Genomic DNA, 20,706 nt, shown 5'->3' with positions numbered 1-20,706 from the left:
AATCCTAATCTTAGCATTACACGATGAGTACTTATGTGGTAGAAAAGACTAAGGGCTGGATCAGGGCCTAAAACCAATTGGTAGACCACAACATAAGAATTCCAGAACATCTGAAATTATTTTACTTGTGCCAACTTATTTTAGGTGCAGGAATTAATATTCCCTGGAAGTGAATACATGCAACAGGGTTCACTCCAACCTGCTCTTCCAGCACTTTACTCGTTTAGACCACAGATGAAAATACCAGAGAACAAAATAGAAGAGAAAGACCCAAAGCTGTCTATTGTCTATCCACGATGCAAGTATACTTCTGAATAGTTCACCTCCCAATTTTGCCTCCTGTCACAGTCTTAATGCTCTCATACCAATAAACCCAAGAGGGAATTAGATAAACACTTGGAGAAAAATATTGAAAAGGTAATTGTGATTAGCGTACAAACCACTAAAATGGAACAAGCATTGGCACAAGCACAATGGGGTAAACAGCCTCCTCCTGTACTGAAATTTCCATAATTTCATACTGCAAACTCCAGCAATTATCCCACAAATCAGTTATACAAACAAACTAGAGGACATCAAGTGTTTGAAGGATTACATCAGGAAGGAGAGACTAAAACTCAGCATGGAGACAGCAGTGAGATCATACAGTGAGCAGCCTAATGCCAGCAGTAGATGCAGCATCAGGTCTGGTTTTCCAAATAAATGTCCCTCCAGGTTGATTTGCTAAGAACTAATCTCTGGGACGCCTGTGGGATAATAATTATGAATAACTGTTTGCATGCAGCGTTCTGAGAAGCTCTCTCAGGGATGCAGGGACTTCAACAAACTTTTTGAGGCATCAGGGAGCGTAGGGAACAGGCTTATTGAGCCATATGTATTTTCTTGCTTCATGCTTTCTTACATTAAACTTTCCCACTCCTTGTGGCATAATTTAGTGTCTTTCAGCAGCCCTCCCTGATGACACAGGTGATACTGGTTAACTGCAGCTGTGATTCTATGCCCTCCCTGACCAATATGTGCATTTTCCACATTTCATAATTTTAGTATTTCTAGTGAAATCATAAATACGCTTGAATGTAGTGACTAGAATAAGTACGCCTTCACGACACAAAACTAATGTTTCTTTCAGTAATGCTCTCTTTTTACATTTGCTAAACTTTTGTATTAAGAACCAGTGCAGACCCATTTTTTTGTTTCTTTAATTGTCCCATTGCCTGCCCTTTTAGCCTTGCACCCATTATTTAATCACTCGGAAAGGATACCAAATGTTCGGGTTACTGTGTTGGTAGGAATATTTTGTTTGCAAGCTGACAGCTTTTCATGGTTTACTGGATGGATATGGTAGTGCAGTGTCAATGTTACTGCACTAGTAACCCACAGCCCTGGAGTAATAATAATGCTGAGTTCAAATCCCATCATGGGAGTTTGAGAATTTGAATTTGGTTTAAAAAAAATGTCTGGATATAAAATGCTGTCATAAAAACCCAACTGGTTCACTAATGTCCTTTAAGAAAGGAAACTTTACCTGGTATGACCTGTATCTGACTCCAGTCCCATAATAATTTGATTAATTTCCTTCTAAAGTGGCTGGGCAAGTCACTCAGTTGCATGAAACTACTATCATGGAAATCCCTACCTAACAGCATTGTGGGAGCACTGTTAACAGACTGCAGTGACCACCTTTTTTGTGGAAATAGTTGCCAACAACGCCCACATCCCAAAAATGAATATTTAAATCTAAAGTTGATTGATGTGAAAAAAAAGTTTCCTCTCTGCTGGTTGTGAAGATTTTCTCAATCCAGTTCCTATGGCGAGGGTTTTCACAAGTCAGACACCATATGCTATAAATGGAAATGGTTCCATTCCCCAGCAATATCATCCCGCACCTCAACGAACACAAAACGTCTGGCAATTAAGTACTGTCTCAGAAAATGTGAGAGATTTAAACTTTTGTCTGCTTAATTTCTTTCTAATTCTATACATGCTTCAATGAAGAAATCGAGATGGCCCATGTGAAACAGTGGCAAAAGATCACTTAATATCTACAATTAACCTCAGAACCCCTGAGTTAGGGAATGAAAACTTCTGACTGCTATCCAGTGCTTCTGGACTTAGGGAGGAGGAAGTCAGACAGCGCTATTCAACTGCAGAATACATCAAGCCAAGCCTGCTGCTGGCCCCATCAGAGATCACCAAGTGCACATGTGAACCTCAAGGGAAGACAGCAGTAGGCTTCATTGTAATGTCCTTTGTGGTTGAACAGCTTATGCATACAGAATGACCACTCAGGCAAGGTACTGGAGAATTTCATCTAGTAAGAAGTACATTCAAGAAAGGAGTGGAGAAAACAGAGGGTTGCAGTGAGATTTTAAAGTATATACCAACAGATCTTCAGTGCAATGCACAATTCCTTATTTTCAGTTCCTGGACTATATTAGTTCAAGATAAGTTTTGTTTCAAAGTCCTTAGGACTCACTATTTTTCAGTGTAGATCAGGCTTGGTTGCTGTCCAGCTGGAACAGACCCATGGAGTTAATCTTGCATTTTACTTTGTCCATTGGTGGACATTACAATAAGCACTTCAGTACAAATATTATTCAAAACTAGCAACAGCAAATATCTCAGGGATATGTTAGTGAAACATTTTCCTTCACACCAGAGCTGCTGCACGAGACACACTGGGTGACACCAATCAAGAGGTGCAAAGAGAACAGCAGGATCCATTTCAGCAGTCTGAATTCTGTAACTCACCAGTCTGCCAGGTCCCAAACCCTTCACCACCACACGAACAAAGGATATTCCCTGATCAGTCGCTTTCTGCCAACGAAAGAAAAACAGCAACATTTTATTTCGGATTTTGCTTTTTCTAAAAGTAATGATTATGCTTTTAAAAGTGTTATTTCTCTCCTGCCTACTGCTCTCCCTCATCAGCGGCGCCACCTTATTCAATTCTGCTCGGATATGGCTTGGAGTTGCGCAACAGCAGCTTTTGAAATTATCTCCCTCTGATTTTTTTTCTCTCTAACACTAACCAATCTGTTACTGCCTGCTTAGCTCAGTTGGTAGCACAAGATCCCATCTGCCGATTAAAGATCATACGGTACTGTTAGAACAGCAAGGAAATTTTCCCTGTATCCACTTGGTTGAAAGTGGGCTGACCTTGCAGTGGCTTCTGGCATCGGCCTGATTACAATATTAATGGCAAGCTTTGGGTGTTATGAACACCTCGAATAGGGAGCTCATCATTTGGATGGACAGTGGGGTACAAAGGTGCTGTACAATTTAAAAGGCCTGCAGCAGTGTAAAGGGAGTAGCACACCCGAAATTGTTCAGTCAGGAAATTTAAAACTTGAATTTTAAAGAATGTCTGAGAGATCTGCAGCAGGGCACAACACTCTGTGATTCACAGATGAAGCAGTAGAAGTACTTCATGAAGTTTGGCAGAGGAGCGAGGCATGGCTTGGGCCAGAGATCCCAAGGAAAGTAGCACAGCAGCAGGTGACCAGGACAATCAGTGCCAATATGACCGCGGTTTCTGTTGCTGGACCTTACACATTTTCTGATTCCTGTGCTAAGGTATCTTCTGTTAATGGTGTAGTTTCTATGTATATTCCAAAAGACTGGCTCCCTTTTATTTGTTTAAAACAATTGATGGAAGAAATTTACATACCGTTAAATGTGACAGAGAAGCATGACACAGGAAATGTTACAAGAAGTAATCTTACACACAATTTTTTTAAATTTATAAATTACCAGCAAATCACAGGATATGTTGTTATTGAGTGACACAAAGATTATACGAAAGTACGTGCCCCTAAGATTACAGAAACTCTGAGTTAATTCAAACATTAATTGCTGTTGATGCTGGAGATCAGAACCCAGGCTTGGTTTGTAATTAAGAGCCTGCAGACGTCGTTGCTCCAATACTGTGTGTTCCAGGAGAGTTTTCTGCACCTTTCAAATAACTGTATTTGTTTATACTCAAGCCAATTCATGAAGGGGACAGGTCATGTGGTTTTTTTTGAGAAAACAAGCAAGACTGAGTGAATCGAGTGGAATTTGCTTTGATTGTTTACTTGCCATTTGTAAAATAAACCAGTTTCATGATTCATATCTGGCTTCTTCTCAGTCCATTTTCAAAAAGACTTGAGAAATGCACAAGGGTGTAGGTGAAAGACATACAATCCAGTTTTATTCGAGGGTATGGGGGTCCTACTATTACACTCTGGTAAAATTAGAGATTGAACAGTACTGGGCATGCTCCTGAACATTAGGCACTGACTGCTTACAGGAGTGAACAGCACTACTGTACTCAGAAGAACACCTATCACAGACCTGAAACTTGCAACGGTATGCATAAATAGATATGAATTAATATTTAATTTTGTACTGTTTAGTGTGTGCATTTTATATGGTAATAGCACCCCCTGCTGGAGCTATTCCTTCATATGCAATATTAAACCTGTCATGTCCCATCTTCAAAGTTCATACCAATGAAAGAAGCACAAAAATATTTATCGCAACATTTCAATAGATAAAAATTTCAGCTAATTGTCTGAACACATTTTAAAACTTTTAGTGAAAAGTTCATGGCTGCTATCTGGTTGGGGCCAACCATGACTCATGGCCCTCCTGCCTTGGGCGCTATGGCATTGGAAGGATGAATGAGAATGGACAGAGACTGCTTGATTTGTGTACCGATCATAACCTCTGCATCACCAACTCATTCTTTCACACTAAACCCTGTCACCAGGTTTCTTGGAGGCACCCAAGATCACGTCGTTGGCACCAGCTGGACCTCATCGTCACAAGGCGAGCCTCTTTAAACAGCGTTCAAATCACACGCAGCTTCCACAGTACGGACTGCGACACCGACCACCCCCTGGTGTGCAGCAAGGTTAGCCTCAAACCAAAGAAGCTGCATCACTCCAAGCATCAAGACTAGCAGAATTTCTCATTCACAGCTGTTACGTAAGTTTCTAAATTCACTTGAAAAAGCCCTTCAAAACACTCCCACAGGGGATGCAGGGACCAAGTGGGCCCACATCAGAGACGCCACCTATGACTCAGCAATGACCACCTATGGCAAACGTGTGAAGCGGAATGCAGACTGGTTTCAATCTCACATTGAAGAGCTGGAACCTGTCATAGCCGCTAAGCACACTGCACTGCTGAACTACAAGAAAGCCCCCAGCGAGTTAACATCCGTAGCACTTAAAGCAGCCAGATGCGCTGCACAAAGAACAGTCAGGCGCTGCGCAAATGACTACTGGCAACACCTATGCAGTCATATTCAGCTGGCCTCTGACACCGGAAATATCAGAGGAATGTATGATTGCATTAAGAGAGCTTTTGGGCCAACCATCAAGAAGACTGCCCCCCTCAAATCTAAATCGGGACACAATCACTGACCAACGCAAGCAAATGGACCGCTGGGTGGAACACTACCTAGAACTGTACTCCAGGGAAAATGTTGTCACTGAGACTGCCCTCAATGCAGCCCAGTCTCTGCCAGTTATGGATGAGCTGGACGTACAGCCAACAAAATCGGAACTCGGTGATGCCATTGATTCTCTAGCCAGCGGAAAAGCCCCTGGGAAGGACGGCATTATCCCTGAAATCATCAAGAGTGCCAAGCCTGCTATACTTTCAGCACTGTACGAACTGCTTTGCCTGTGCTGGGACGAGGGAACAGTACCACAGGACATGTGCGATGCCAATATCATCACCCTCTACAAGAACAAGGGTGACCGCGGTGACTGCAACAACTACCGTGGAATCTCCCTGCACAGCATAGCGGGGAAAGTCTTTGCTCAAGTCGCTTTAAACAGGCTCCAGAAGCTGGCTGAGTGTGTCTACTCTGAGGCACAGTGTGGCTTTCTAGTAGAGAGATCCACCATTGACATGCTGTTCTCCCTTCGCCAGCTACAGGAGAAATGCCGTGAACAACAGATGCCCCTCTACGTTGCTTTCATTGATCTCACCAAAGCCTTTGACCTCGTCAGCAGATGTGGTCTCTTCAGACTACTAGAAAAGATTGGATGCCCACCAAAGCTACCAAGTATCATCACCTCATTCCATGACAATATGAAAGGCACAATTCAGCATAGCGGCGCCTCACCGGACCCCTTTCCTATCCTGATTGGCGTGAAACAGGGCTGTGTTCTCGCACCTACACTGTTTGGGATCTTCTTCTCCCTGCTGCTCTCACATGCGTTCAAGTCTTCAGAAGAAGGAATTTTCCTCCACATAAGATCAGGTGGCAGGTTGTTCAACCTTGCCCGTCTAAGAGCGAAGACCAAAGTACGGAAAGTCCTCATCAGGGATCTCCTCTTTGCTGATGATGCTGCATTAACATCTCACACTGAAGAGTATCTGCAGAGACTCATCGACAGGATTGCGGCTGCCTGCAACGAATTTGGCCTAACCATCAGCCTCAAGAAAACAAACATCATGGGACAGGACGTCAGAAATGCCCCATCCATCAATATCGGCGACCACGCTCTAGAAGTGGTTCAAGAGTTCACCTACCTAGGCTCAACTATCACCAGTAACCTGTCTCTCGATGCAGAATTCAACAAGCGCATGGGAAAGGCTTCCTCTGCTATGTCCAGACTGGCCAAGAGATTGTGGGAAAATGGCACACTGACACAGAACACAAAAGTCCAAGTATATCAAGCCTGTGTCCTCAGTACCTTGCTCTACGGCAGCGAGGCCTGGACGACGTACGTCAGCCAAGAGCGACGTCTCAATTCATTCCATCTTCGCTGCCTCCGGAGAATCCTTGGCATCAGGTGGCAGGACCGTATCTCCAACACAGAAGTCCTCGAGGCGGCCAACATCCCCAGCATATACACCCTACTAAGCCAGCTGCGCCTGAGATGGCTTGGCCATGTGAGCCACATGGAAGATGGTAGGATCCCCAAGGACACATTGTACAGCGAGCTCGTCACTGGTATCAGACCCACCGGCCGTCCATGTCTCTGCTTTAAAGACATCTGCAAACGCGACATGAAGTCCTGTGACATCGATCACAAGTCGTGGGAGTCAGTTGCCAGCGATCGCCAGAGCTGGCGGACAGCCATAAAGGCGGGGCTAAAGTGTGGCGAGTCGAAGAGACTTAGCAGTTGGCAGGAAAAAGGACAGAAGCGCAAGGAGAGAGCCAACTGTGTAACAGCCCCGACAACCAATTTTATCTGCAGCACCTGTGGAAGAGTCTGTCACTCTAGAATTGGCCTTTATAGCCACTCCAGGCGCTGCTTCACAAAACACTGACCATCTCTAGGCGCTTACCCATTGTCTCTCTAGACAAGGAGGCCAAAGATGAATGCACCTTTCACGCCTATGGTCTTGTGTGTATGTGTGCGTGGAGAAAGTCTCCTATAAATAGCAGCACTTCCCCAGGAAATCTTGCAAATTCTGAAATGCTACTGTGGAGTCACTTACGCAGTTTCTGCAAGACAGTGGCTCATACCCAAGGGAGAAAAAATGCTAATTTATATACAGAAACAGAGATAACTTGCTAGTAAGCAAACATGATTTAAAAATCTATGCTTTACACCAACAGTGACACAGAAATAGCAGTGAGTTTCTTTTTTTTGGCAGAGTTAAAGCATTAATGAAACAGATTACCATGCTAAAAGGCAGACGCTGCTGCATAGATTTTATAAACTATTTTATGACTTGAATAAAATGGAAACAACAACACTAAACTATTAAAATGTTAGAAGTTTGTGTTTTTTTTTTAACATATATAAAGTGAGTAAGTCTTGCTGGAAAATGAGCTAGTGCAGGAACAACACAAAACTAAACAGCTGAGGACACCGAAGCAAGAGTCTTTCAGCTGATCCAGATCACTATCATCCAGATCCTGTTTTAAGGAACACTCTAAGCACATTTAAAAAAGCACTGGCAAATGGAGCTTCTCACTTCATTGAAAAATAGTCACATTCATAATGCTCTGACCAGAAGAACTGATCAGATTGCAGAAAGCCAGCACCCATCTCTAAATGGACTTAAAGCTAATTATATACTTATTGTGACTCTTCTCATATTTCCATCAGATCAATTACATGTCTGAGAGGGCCTCCAATGAGATCTTTAAGAATCAGAAGATTTTATTTCAAGATATTAAGTCACCATCGTAACAGATAAACACCTACCCATGTTAATCTCAGTCTTATTGCAGTACATATGGATGGTTGAGTGGACCTGTCCAATATCACATTTCATTTGAGTTTAATTCTTTCCCATCTGCCAACTTTTTACTGTGGGTTCCCTGGTACCTTGCAATCTAGGTTAGGTTTAAGATTTTTCGGCTTGGTTGCTGGTACAAAGCTATTCAACATAGCAAGGAGACTGCCTACAATTTTGTGGGGTTAGCTCATCAGAATAATTGTTATCAGCAGACTCACAGATTTAGTCTTGTGTAGCGAGATAGCCTATTCTGAGATGCACAATCTGGCCATCAACTCAAATTTAAAGAGGTGTGAACACATAAAAGCTAAGTGGTTGCTTATGAGGACAAATACTGTTTCAGACTTAACAAAACTACACATAGAATTTTAAATACAACAGCCTTTGCCAAGTCTGATTTGGGGGACTGGGGGTAAGAAACAAGAAAGAAGTAAAAGAAAACTCAATGTGGAGGGACAAAACTGAGCCTGTGGGCCTATAACAGACTTGGTGTTTGGTAGCTGGCCAAGTGGGTGGTGTGCATTGGTATTGTGTGGGTGCAAGGAGGATTGCCTTTTTGGAACTTCAGGGCACCCTCCCCAGAGTTCAGCAGTGCACCATCCTGGCAGCAGCTATTAATCCTGTTCAATGCTATGCACACTATCTATTGGAGCTAGGAATAGATGCAGAAGGTGAGAGCACATTTAAGGAAACTGGTAAGGCAACATGACAGCACCAAGTAGATGGCCCCAGCTTGCATGCTATCAAGAGTTGCCTGTCACTCTGTTCCACATTTACAGCTCACTCAAGCCAAGTCCTCACACAAACATACGGCTTTTTTGTTGCATCTCACACATATGGGATCAGGACTACCGCTCATGTGGAGAATAAACATCAACACTAACTGACGGGCCAAGTGACCCGTTTCCATGTTCTAATTTCTATGTAATTCATAAACCACACATTCAAGATGGAAGGTACAATTGAAAGTGTTGCCACACAGACATCTTTCAAGAGTGTTACATCTCAAGGTATCTTAACACAGCTCTTGTGTGGTCACTTGCTGATACAAGGTTGACTTGTAGGTTGGGTGCAAGTCTGTCACTGTGCATGTGCCCCTTCAAACTGCTAGTTTGACTACTTTTTTGCTTGTGCAACAAAAAGTCACAATCCAGGACAGAAGCCTCCATGGAGTATAGGTTACAAAGTCACATCTCCTCTGCCATACAAGTAACTGTAATAGCGTTTACAGACTGGCCTCCAGGGTTAACAGTGGCTTGGGGCAGATCACATCAGATGCAGGCAGATCTGCCTTTGCACATTCTTAACCTCCAACTCAACTGAGGGCAAGGGGAATTCCCATCTTCCAAGCTGAGGGTGCTGAAATAGAGTTCAACTCCCTGCAATGGTAGGTGTAGAAAGAAATTGAAAATATCTAAAAAAGCAAAATAACAAAGATTGACCAAAAACAATACAGCCAGCTAAGTGCAATGGAAACCCAAAACAGATCAAGATATGTTGCACCTTCCAAAACCAATCCAACAGAACTCCTCCAATAGAACATCATTAATATCCAGAAAGTGAGGTTTGAAATGCACCTATTTTTGTTGAATGTTACTTCTCTGGGGAAAACCACACAAAATGAGGGCTTGGGAGCTCCTGTTGTTATTTACATATTTTTCAAACCTGTAATGAGCTTGCACTGCGCCGCCAGCAACAGCATCGTAGTGCAAAAACCGGATCTGAGTGATCTCAGTGCTAAGTAGGTAGAAAGGCTATCCCGGAGCTTTTCCCCTCACTTCTCTCTGCACTTCACATAAGCGTGTGCTCAGTGCACCCGTTCACAACATTTTCTCGACAGTGAGTTCAGGGTAGTCTTACATCAACACAGCTCCACCAAACAGGGCCCCAGAAAACAGGATTGGAATATAATTTTAGAAAAAAATATTGATAAATTATACAAGGACCAGGCTTTTCTGCTTCTGAATGGCAGAAAATCATAGGCTGAGGAGCATGGAAGTGAAAAAAACTGGGCAAAGTCTCTAATCGATGGCTTGGTATTTCCCCATAGATGGAAACAATGATCTAAATATATAATGCATGGATACAATTGGCAGATCCTATCAATTATTGCTGAGACTCAACCTTCCATCAACCAGAAAACTGTATGGGGGTTACATAGAGCCACTCTGCATGGGAGTAGGTATAGAACAGTACCTGATTCTCGTCAGGAAAAGGCCACTTGTTATTGATGAATTTATGTGCTCAACAGACACTCAGGAATGGAACCAGTTTCAAAATCAAGCGTTCCCTGACAAGGCAGAGAATAGGCTAGATTTGGAGTAAAGCTCCCTCTACACTGCTCAGTCAAGCATTTCTAGGGCACATCAACTCCATCTCTCCTATGGTAATGATATACCAATGCAAAAATCAAAGAGAAATCCTTACTACACCAGTGTTACATTTTCATTTCTCATACCAGCCATCTTTGCGGCTTCTCTAAAATCACTGGTTGAATGCCAAATTGGAGGCAGTTTGGTCCTGTGTGAACATGTCTACTATTAACTGGATTGAGACTGCCTAAACTTAATTCATGTACAGCCAGCAGAGAGAGGAAACTATCACATCAGTTTGTGTTGATTGGACTCTTCAGCTGAAAGGCAACCATTTAAAATCACAGTGCAATTGAGCCCCTAAAAGCAGTTTAGTGAATCATGCACATGGGGATTAATAAAGCTAAAAGAAAAAAGAAAAGCAAGAAAAGGTTTCCCAGATGCAGTGATGAAAAACAGAGCCAATTTGTTGAACGGGTTTAAACTAAGCATTTATACTGGAAAAGGAATGCTGTTTTACCACTGCTGCTGAAATGCCGGCAGTCTGAGCTGCAATTGGGGTCCCCTTCTTTGCATTCTTAAACCCTTCGGTACCACATGAAGTCCGCACCATGCTCTGCCCCTCCTTGGTAGTAACCTGAATGTGTGTGCTTAGAACAAAACAATAGTGTGTAAGTGACAGAAAAAGGGGGGCAAAGAATCACTGGAAATTTGTTAATCATCTTTCAGTTACTACACATTTTGTTTAATTGGTGTTCATTGAGGTAAAGAATGTTAGTGCTGATATACAATTCCATTTGGAACAATCCCACGTCAGATACAGCAAGATTACATGCAGACTAAAGATCTCTCCACTCTGCCTGGGTCACAGAAGAGCCCCATATCCCATACTACATTGTGGCATTTTTCCCGTAAACCTCACACTAGCCTCAACCTCCTTGGGCAAGATTGCCAATTACTGCCAAACTAGGGATAGTTTAGTGCTGTGGGTACATTATTTTTGGGTAATGGGTTGAGATGACCCCAATGTCATTTCAGCTAGTAGAGGAGATGTCCATCTTGACAGTCTGAGCTGTATTTAAACTTAGATGTCAAAGACCAGTATCCCACTCACTGCTCCATCCAGTCCTCCCCATGGAAGAATATTTCAATTTTTAAAAAAACTACAACAAAAATCTGTATTTACACAGCACATTTATCATTAAATAAAACACCCCAAGGCATTTCAAAAAGGCATCATCAAACAATGGACGTCACAGGAAAGAAGGATATATTAAGAGGGATGACCAAAAATTAAGCCAAAGAGTTTTAAGGAAGGTCTTAAAGGAGGAGATGTGAAAAGGCAAGGGGTTTAAGGAGGGAATTCCAGAATATGGGTCTATGTGGCTGAAGGGACAGCTGCCAATGGTGGGATGGAGAGGAGTGGGGCAGGAGCGGAGGTGGGGAGGGGGATGTGCTGGAGTCAGAACAATAGAGATTTTGTGGGGGAGAATTGTAGGGCTGGAGGAGGTTACAGAGATAGGGAGGGATGAGGCTACAAAGAAATTTAAATATGAGAATGGAAATTTTAAATTTGAGGTGTTGGGAGACCTGGGCTCACTGTAGGTTCTTAAGGACAGGAGTGATGGGTGAGTGAGACAGTGCCAGATAAGATGAAGGCAGAAAGGTTTTGGATGACCTAAAGTTTATGAAGGGTGAATGATGAGACCAACCATGACAGCAACAGAATAACTGGATCTGGTGATGACCGGCCTGGATGATGGTTTCAGTGGCAGATGGGCTAAGGCAGTTTATGTTATGAAGGTGGAAGTAGGTGGTATTTATGATGGAGATAATATAGTGTTGGAAAATCAGCTGGAAGTCGAATAGGACATTATCTAAGAACACTGTGGTTTGGTCTAAGACCATGGTTGGGGAGGTATTTCAATTGGTGGGAAAGGCACAAAGTTTAGGGTGGGGTCCTAAGATGATGACTTTGGTCTTCCCAATGTTTAGCTAGAAAAAACTGTGACTTATCCAAGATTGGAAAATGCAGAGGCAGTGAGAGATTGAGAGAGGTGGTGGCGAGAAAGACTTGAGTGTCATCAGCATACACGTGAAAGCTGGTACCATGACTGTGGATGATAGCACCAAGGGGGAAGCATGTAGATAAGGAAAAGGTGGAGCCAGGCAGAGGTCTTTGGGCTCGCCAGAGGTAATGATGAAGCAGTGGGAAGAGAAACCTTTCCCAGAGATGTTCTGGCTACAATCAGATAGGTAAGAATGCAACCAAACAAGGTCAGCCCATCGAGCTAGACAATGGAGAGGCTTTAGAGGATGCTGTGGTCAACCGTGTCAAATGTTGTGGAGTGGTCAAGGAAAATGGAAAAGGATAACGCACTATGATCAGTCAGAGGATTTTTTAAAAATTCATTCTTGAGATATGAGCATCACTTGCAAGGCCAACATTTATTGCCCATCCCTAATTGCCCTTGAGAAGGTGGTGGTGAGCTGCCTTCTTGAACTGCTGCAGTCCATGTGGTGTAGGTACACCCACAGTGCTCAAGTCTGCAGCAGTCTGATGCAACTGAAGGGCTTGCTATGCCAGTTAAAGAGCCAACCACACTGCTGTAGATCTGGAGTCCAGACTGGGTAAGGATGGCAGATTTCCTCTCCTGGATGTCATTAGTGAATCAGATGGGTTTTTAATGACAATCTGGTTCATGATTGTTAATGAGTAAGCATCAGATTTATGAGTTAATTGAATTTAAATTCCTCCAGCTGCTGTGGTGGGATTTGAACACATGTCTCTGGAGCATTAGTCCTGGCCTCTGTATTACCAGTCCAGTAACATTACCACTATGCTATCGTCCTTCTCAAGGTCTCTTGTGACTTTATCAGCATTTTGGTACTGTGGCAGAGGTAGAATTCTGATTGGAGAGATTCAAACAGGGAGTTATGGGAAAGAGGGCACAAATTTAGGAGGTGACAGCACAGTCAAGAAGTTTGGAGAACAAAAGGAGGTTGGAGATGGGGTGGCAATTTGCCTGAAGGACACAGGATTCAAGGGTGCTCTTTTGAGTCGAGGACTGTTGAAGATGGTTTTAAATGGGAGGGGAACAGTACCTGAGCAGAACAAACTGTTCGCAGTCAGAGAGAATGAAGGTCACAAGGGAAAATTGGGTAGCCAGCAGTTCAGAGGGAATGAGGTCAAGGGTGCAGGAGGTGGGTCAGAGGAACTAAACAAACTCATGATGGGGGGGGGGGGAAAAGATAGGAAAAGAAAGACTTGCATTTATATGTCAAAACCAGCCCAGTCGACCTTGCAAAGTCCTCCTTACTAACATCTGGGGGCATGTGTCAAAGTTGGGAGAGTCGTCCCACAGACTAGTCAAGCAATAGCCGAACAACGTCATACTCATGGAATCATACCTTACAGACAATGTCCCAGACACAATCTTCACCATCCCGAGATATGTCCTGTCTCACCGGCAGGACAGACCCAGAGGTGGCGGCACAGTGGTATACAGTCGAGAGGGAGTTTCCCTGGGAGTCCTCAACATCGATTCCGGACCCCATGAAGTCTCATGGTATCAGGTCAAACATGGGCATGGAAATCTCCTACTGATTACCACTTACTGCCCCCCCTCAGCTGATGAATCAGTACTCCTCCATGTTGAACATCACTTGGAGGAAGCACTGAGGGTGGCAAGGGCGCAGAATGTACGCTGGGTGGGGGACTTCAATGTCCATCACCAAGAGTGGCTCAGTCGCACCACTACTGACCGAGTCCTAAAGGACTGGGTCTGCAGCAGGTGATGAGGGAACCAACAAGAGGGATAAACATACTTGACCTCATCCTGCCTGCCGCAGATGCATCTGTACATGACAGTATTGGTAGGAGTGACCATCGCACAGTCTTTGTGGAGACAAAGTCCCGTCTTCACACTGAGGATACGCTCCACTGTGTTGTGTGGCACTATCACCGTGCTAAATGGGATAGATTTCAAATAGATCTAAAGTGCAAAACTGGGCATTCATGAGGTGCTGTGCGCCATCAGCAGCAGCAGAATTGTACTCAACTGCAATCTGTACCCTCATAGCCGGGCATATCCCCCACTCTACCATTACCATCGAGCTGGGGGATCAACCCTGGTTCAATGAAGAGTGCAGGAGGGCATGCCAGGAGCAGCACTAGGCATATCTCAAAATGAGGTGTCGAACTGGTGAAGCTACAACCCAGGACTACTTGCATGCCAAATAGCGTAAACAGCATGCGATAGAGCTAAGTGATCCCTCAACCAACGGATCAGGTCTACGCTCTGCAGTCCTGCCACATCCAGTCATGAATTGTGGTGGACAATTAAACAACTAACTGGAGGAGGTGGCTCCACAAATATCCCCACCGTCAATGATGGGGGAGCCCAGCACATCAGTGCAAAAGATAAGACTGAAGCATGTGCAACAATCTTCAGCCAGAACGGCAGAGTGGATGATCCATCTCGGACTCCTCCTGAAGTCCCCAGCATCACAAATGCCAGTCTTCAGCCAATTCGATTCACTCCGCGTGATATCAAGAAACGACTGAAGGGACTGGATACTGCAAAGGCTACGGGCCCTGACAACATTACGGCAATTGTACTGAAGACCTGTGCTCCAGAACTTGCCACACCCCTAGCCAAGCTATTCCAGTACAGCTACAACACTGGCATCAATCGACACAAAAAGCAGGACAAATCCAACCCGGCCAATTACCGCCCCATCAGTCTACTCTTGATCATCAGTAAAGTGATGGAAGGTGTCATTGACAGTGCTATCAAGCAGCATTTGCTTCGCAATAACCTGCTCAGTGACGCTCAGTTTTGGTTCAGCCAGGTCCACTCAGCTCCTGACCTCACTGCAGCCCTAGTTCAAACATGGACAAAAAAGAGCTGAACTCCAGAGGTGAGGTGAGAGAACCTGCCCTTGACATCAAGGCAGCATTTGACCATGTATGGCATCAAGGAGCCCTAGCAAAACTGGAGTCAATGGGAATCAGGGGGAAAACTGGTAGGAATCGTACCTAGCACAAAGGAAGATGGTTGTGGTTATTGCAGGTCAATCATCTCAGCTCCAGGACATCACTGCAGGAGTTCCTCAGGGTAGTGTCCCAGGCCCAACCATCTTCAGCTGCTTCATCAATGACCTTTCCTCCATCATAATGTCAGAAGTGGGGATATTCACTGATAATTGCACAATAGCACCATTTGTGACACCTCAGATACTGAAGCAGTCTGTGTAGAAATGCAGCAAGGCCTGGACAATATCGAGGCTTGGGCTGATAAGTGGCAAGTAACATTCGTGCCACACAAAGTGCCAGGCAATGACCATCTCCAACAAGAGAGAACTTAACTATTTCCCGTTGATATTCAACGGCATTACGATCGTTGAATCCCGCACTATCAACATCCTGGGGGTTACCATTGACCAGAAACTGAACTACAGTAGCCATATAAATACCGTGGCTACAACAGCAGGTCAGAGGCTAGGAATCCTGCGGCAAGTAACTCACCTCCTGATTCCCCAATGCCTGTTCACCATTTACAAGGCACAAGTCAGGAGTATGATGAAATACTCTCCACTTGTCTGGATCGGTGCAGCTCCAACAACACTCAAGAAGCTCAACACCATTCAGGACAAAGCAGCCCGCTTGATTGGCTCCCCATCCACGAACATTCACTCCCTCCACCACCAATGCACAGTGGCAGCAGTGTGTACCATCTACAAGATGCACTACAGCAACACACCAAGGCTACTCAGGCAGCACCTTCCAAACCCACGGCCTCTACCACAAAGAAGGACAAGGGCAGCAGGTGCGTGGGAACACCACCACCTGCAAGCTCCCCTCCAAGCCACAAACTATCCTGACTTGGAACTATATCACCGTTCCTTCACTGTCGCTGGGTCAAAATCCTGGAACTCCCTTCCTAACAGCAGTGTGGGTGTACCTACCCCACATGGACTGCAGCGGTTCAAGAAAGCAGCTCACTACCACCTTCTCATGGGCAATAAATAGGATAGGCAATAAATGCTAGCCTGGCCAGCAACACCCACATCCCATGAAACGAATAAAAAAAAAAGCACCTTTCACGACCACCGGACGTCCAAAAGCGCTGTACTGCCAACTATTTTTGAAGTGTAGTTAATGCTGTAATGTAGGAAACGCAGAAGTCAATTTGCACACAGCAAGCTTCCACAAACAGAAATATGTTAATAACCAGATAATCTGTTTTTGTGATGTTGATTGAGGGATAATTATTGGCCAGAACACCGGTGATAACATAATAATAAAAGCAAAATACTGCAGATGCTGGAAATCTGGAATAAAAACAAGAAATGCTGGAAATACTCAGCCGGTCTGGCAGCTTCTGTGGAGAGAGAAGCAGAGTTAACGGTTCAGGTCAGTGACACTTCATCAGAACTGGCAAATGTTAGAAATGTAATAGGTTTTAAGCAAATAAAGCGGGGGTGAGGCAAGAGATAACCAAAGAGAAGGCGTTGATAGGACAAGGTTACAGAGAATAACTGACCAGAAGGTCATGGAGCAAAGGCAAACGGTATGTTAATTGTGTGCTGAAAGACAAAGCGCTCGTGCAGAGAGAGTGTTAATTGACAGAAAAATGAACAGCTCTGGCCCAAACATGAAAAAAAACAATGAGTAGGCACATGGTAAAAAAAATGATGAATGAAACAAACTGAAATAAATAAATAATAAAGAAAAGATAACTAAAAATAAAAAGGGGGGCCCCACCATGCTCTGAAATTATTGAACTCAATGTTCAGTCCAGCAGGCTGTAGTGTGCCTAATCGGTAAATGAGATGCTGTTCCTCGAGCTTGTGTTGATGCTCACTGGAACAATGCAGCAATCCCAGGACAGATATAGAGGCATGAAAGGAGGGAGTGCGTTAAAATGGCAAGCAACCAGAAGCTTGGAGTCATGCTTTCGGACTGAGCGGAGGTGTTCCGTAAAGTGGTCACCCAATCTGTGTTAGGGCTCCCCAGTGTAGAGCAGACCACATTGTGAGTAGCAAATACAATATACTATATTGAAAGACGTATAAGTAAATCGCTGCTTCACCTGCAAGGAGTGTTCGGGGCCTTGCATATTGAGGAGAGAGGAGGTAAAAGGGCAGGTGTTACACCTCCTGCAATTGCATGGGAAGATGCCGTGGGAAGGGGACGAGGTGCTGGGGGTAATGGAGGAATGGACCAGGGTGTCGCAGAGGGAACGATCCCTTCGGAATGCTGACAGGGGAGGGGAGGGACAGATGCGTTTGGTAGTGGCATCACGCTGAACGTGGCAGAAATGGCGGAGGATGATCCTTTGGATGTGGAGGCCGGTGATAACATCTTGCTCTTCTTTGAAATAGTGCCATGGGATTTTTTACGTCCACCTGCAAGGGCAACGGGGCCTCAGTTTAACATCTCATTCGAGAGATGGCTCCTCTGGCAGTGCAGCACTCCCTCAGTACTGCACTGGAGTGTCAGCCTTGATTTTTGTGGTCAAATCTTGGAGTGAGACTTGAATCCAGAAACGTCTGACTCAGAGGTGAAAGGGCTACCAACTGAGCCACAGCTGACACAGGACAGAAACCAGAGAGAAATGTAGGTTCAGGGCTAGTTACAGTTACAGTTACAGAGATACAGCACTGAAACAGGCCCTTCGGCCCACCGAGTCTGTGCCGACCATCAACTACCCATTGATACTAATCCTACACTAATTCCATATTCCTATCACATCCCCACCTGTCCCTATATTTCCCTACCACCTACCTATATTAGGGGAAATTTATAATGGCCAATTAACCTATCAACCAGCAAGTCTTTGGCTTGTGGGAGGAAACCGGAGCACCCGGAGGAAACCCACGCAGACACAGGGAGAACTTGCAAACTCTACACAGGCAGTACCCAGAATTGAACCCGGGTCGCTGGAGCTGTGAGGCTGCGGTGCTAACCACTGCGCCGCAGAAGTACCCTGGATAGAGGGGAAGCAGGAGAAAAATATTAATTTTTAACCTCAAAATCATAAAATAATAATTTCCATATCTAAATATAGGACTGCTTTGGTTGCTTCGGAAGGAGTTATTGGTATTTTCATAAAATTAACTTACTATAGTCTGAATGTATTGATTTAATTTTTAAAAAATCAAAAGTTAATAAGCCTTTCAAGGCTTCGGGTATTGCTAGTGCTTTATATATTTTGTACAGATCTAATTCTAAAATGTAATGCTTTCTGCATCACCTACTTCAAATGAATTATTGATTTAATTCGAATGTTCACTCTAGTGAGAGACACTGTTGACATTGCAGCATCTACACCTGCTTTAAGGCTGCAGCCCAGCAATCTGATTTTTCACTGCCATTTTTTTCTTCCTCTATCAAGCTTCTCTCCCGAAGGCAATGACCAAGTGACCACTTTTTACGTGAACAATGAGTGTCTCAAAGCTATTTGATCATATGGTCAATCAAAGTCATGCCTAATCTTGTCCTCAACAAACATTCACATGTGTACTTTCCGGCAGGAATCAATGGATATGGGGTCAGCAGTCAGCTAATTTTCTTCTGTTTCTTAACTCAGGAAAGTGAGGCCAATTATACTGTCCCAACCACTACTCAGCTCAAACTAGCGAATCCAATATTAGTCACTAAACATCACCGCATCGAATACTTACTTATTATATGTTGCCTTGATATGCACTATGTGTAGCTCTTCATACTTTTTGCCTCCCCAGCATAAAGGGCTCTCCTGTCCTGGCATTGGAGGTAGGATACTGTGAGCAACAGATAAATAATAATCATTCTACAGTATAAATAATAATAAAGCCTGAATTTAATCTCCTGTTTGGAAATGTCATCAGTTTTATCAATATCCAGTAGTCTACTGGACTGCAACGTTGGGTCTTTTAATTGGGTATACTGCTCTTACAAAGGCAGTAGGTCCATCATGGAACAGCATTTTTTTTTGTCCCTCATGGTAAACCCAGTTGGCCTGAGAAATTGCAGCATTCAGTACCATCTGTGACCATGACCCAGCTTTGCCTGTTTAACTGCAGTTATTAATTCATGGAAATGAATCTTCTGATCTATACAATAGTTAATGTTTTGTGAGGAATTTGTAAACATGAAGTGAGAGTTTTACAACATCTACCATAAAGCTAGGTGGAAAAGTTGAGTGTGATTCACACAATGCTTTCAAGTCACACCAGCAGATAATGAGTCTGCTCAATGCTTACCAGACACAACAGCAGATTCCTTACTATGCTCTCCCCAAATATCCTCACCTTAAGACATTGATTCTTCTTGAAGTATTGTTCCATGGACACAGGTAGCCCTCTGGTTCATAATGTTGCTGGCCATTCTCCATACTGGCAGGTGGCTAAGTGATAGCACATTCACTTACATGGCAGGTGAATGGAGTTGAGGTACAGATCAACCACCATCTAATTAAACGGTGGAACAGGTTTGAGGGGCTGAATTATCAGCACCTATTCCTAGCACACTCACTTCTGAATCAGAATTCCATTGCCAAACTTGACCACATAATGTAAGCTGTACGTGTGGAGGTGCTGCATTATCAGAGGTACTGTCTTTTGGATGAGACATTAAACCAGCCCCACCTGCCTGTTCAGGCAAATATTGAAGATCCCATTGCACATTTTCCACAGATGGGCAGAGGTTTTCCCAGTGATGTGGCAAAATTTCTCCCTCAACAAATGCTGCCAAAACAGATTAACTGGTCACTATCCCACTGTTTTTGTAAAACTTTGCTGTGTACAAATTGGTTGCTGCGATTGCCTCCAAAACAGTGACAACAATTCAAAAGTAATGTATTAGCTATGAAGCACTTTAGGATGTCCTGAGCACAGTTTGTTCTCCTTTAGAAAGTGATTGTCAGCAAGCCATTTGACTGACAGTCGAGCTCATTCCTGTACTCACCCAATGTCGACTTTTAAACCAGGTCAGTGGATAGTGAGCCTGAACAGGAGCCCTGGCAAATTTCTCTGCTCTCTAGCCTCGAAAACAATTGTAGTACAGCCTACTATACATTTTAGATTTTACAGCATTAAACAGAGGCTATCTGGAAAAGTTCTGTACAATTACCAGACAGGAAAAGGTGAAGCACTTTTTATCCATTTTAAAGGCAGACTGGGCAACTGAAAAAGATTGTTTACTTGTGTG

General features: G+C 43.9%; 1 protein-coding gene across 1 annotated transcript in view; it reads right to left on the bottom strand.

Annotated features, from left to right (window-relative positions):
- Positions 1–20,706, bottom strand: part of mrps11 (mitochondrial ribosomal protein S11) — a 34,322-nt gene that overhangs the window by 9,694 nt on the left and 3,922 nt on the right. The window contains exons 3-5 of the mRNA XM_068018054.1: positions 19,200–19,298; positions 11,029–11,158; positions 2,752–2,817 (exon numbers count right to left, since the gene is read on the bottom strand). Coding sequence (XP_067874155.1) covers positions 2,752–2,817; positions 11,029–11,158; positions 19,200–19,298 — 295 coding nt within the window. The remainder of the gene's footprint in view (positions 1–2,751; positions 2,818–11,028; positions 11,159–19,199; positions 19,299–20,706) is intronic.

This window comes from Heterodontus francisci, chromosome 38 (assembly GCF_036365525.1).
Source record: "Heterodontus francisci isolate sHetFra1 chromosome 38, sHetFra1.hap1, whole genome shotgun sequence".
NCBI lineage: Eukaryota > Metazoa > Chordata > Chondrichthyes > Heterodontiformes > Heterodontidae > Heterodontus > Heterodontus francisci.
The sequence above is the reverse complement of the archived record's forward strand: the minus strand, read 5'-3'. Positions and strand labels throughout refer to the sequence as shown.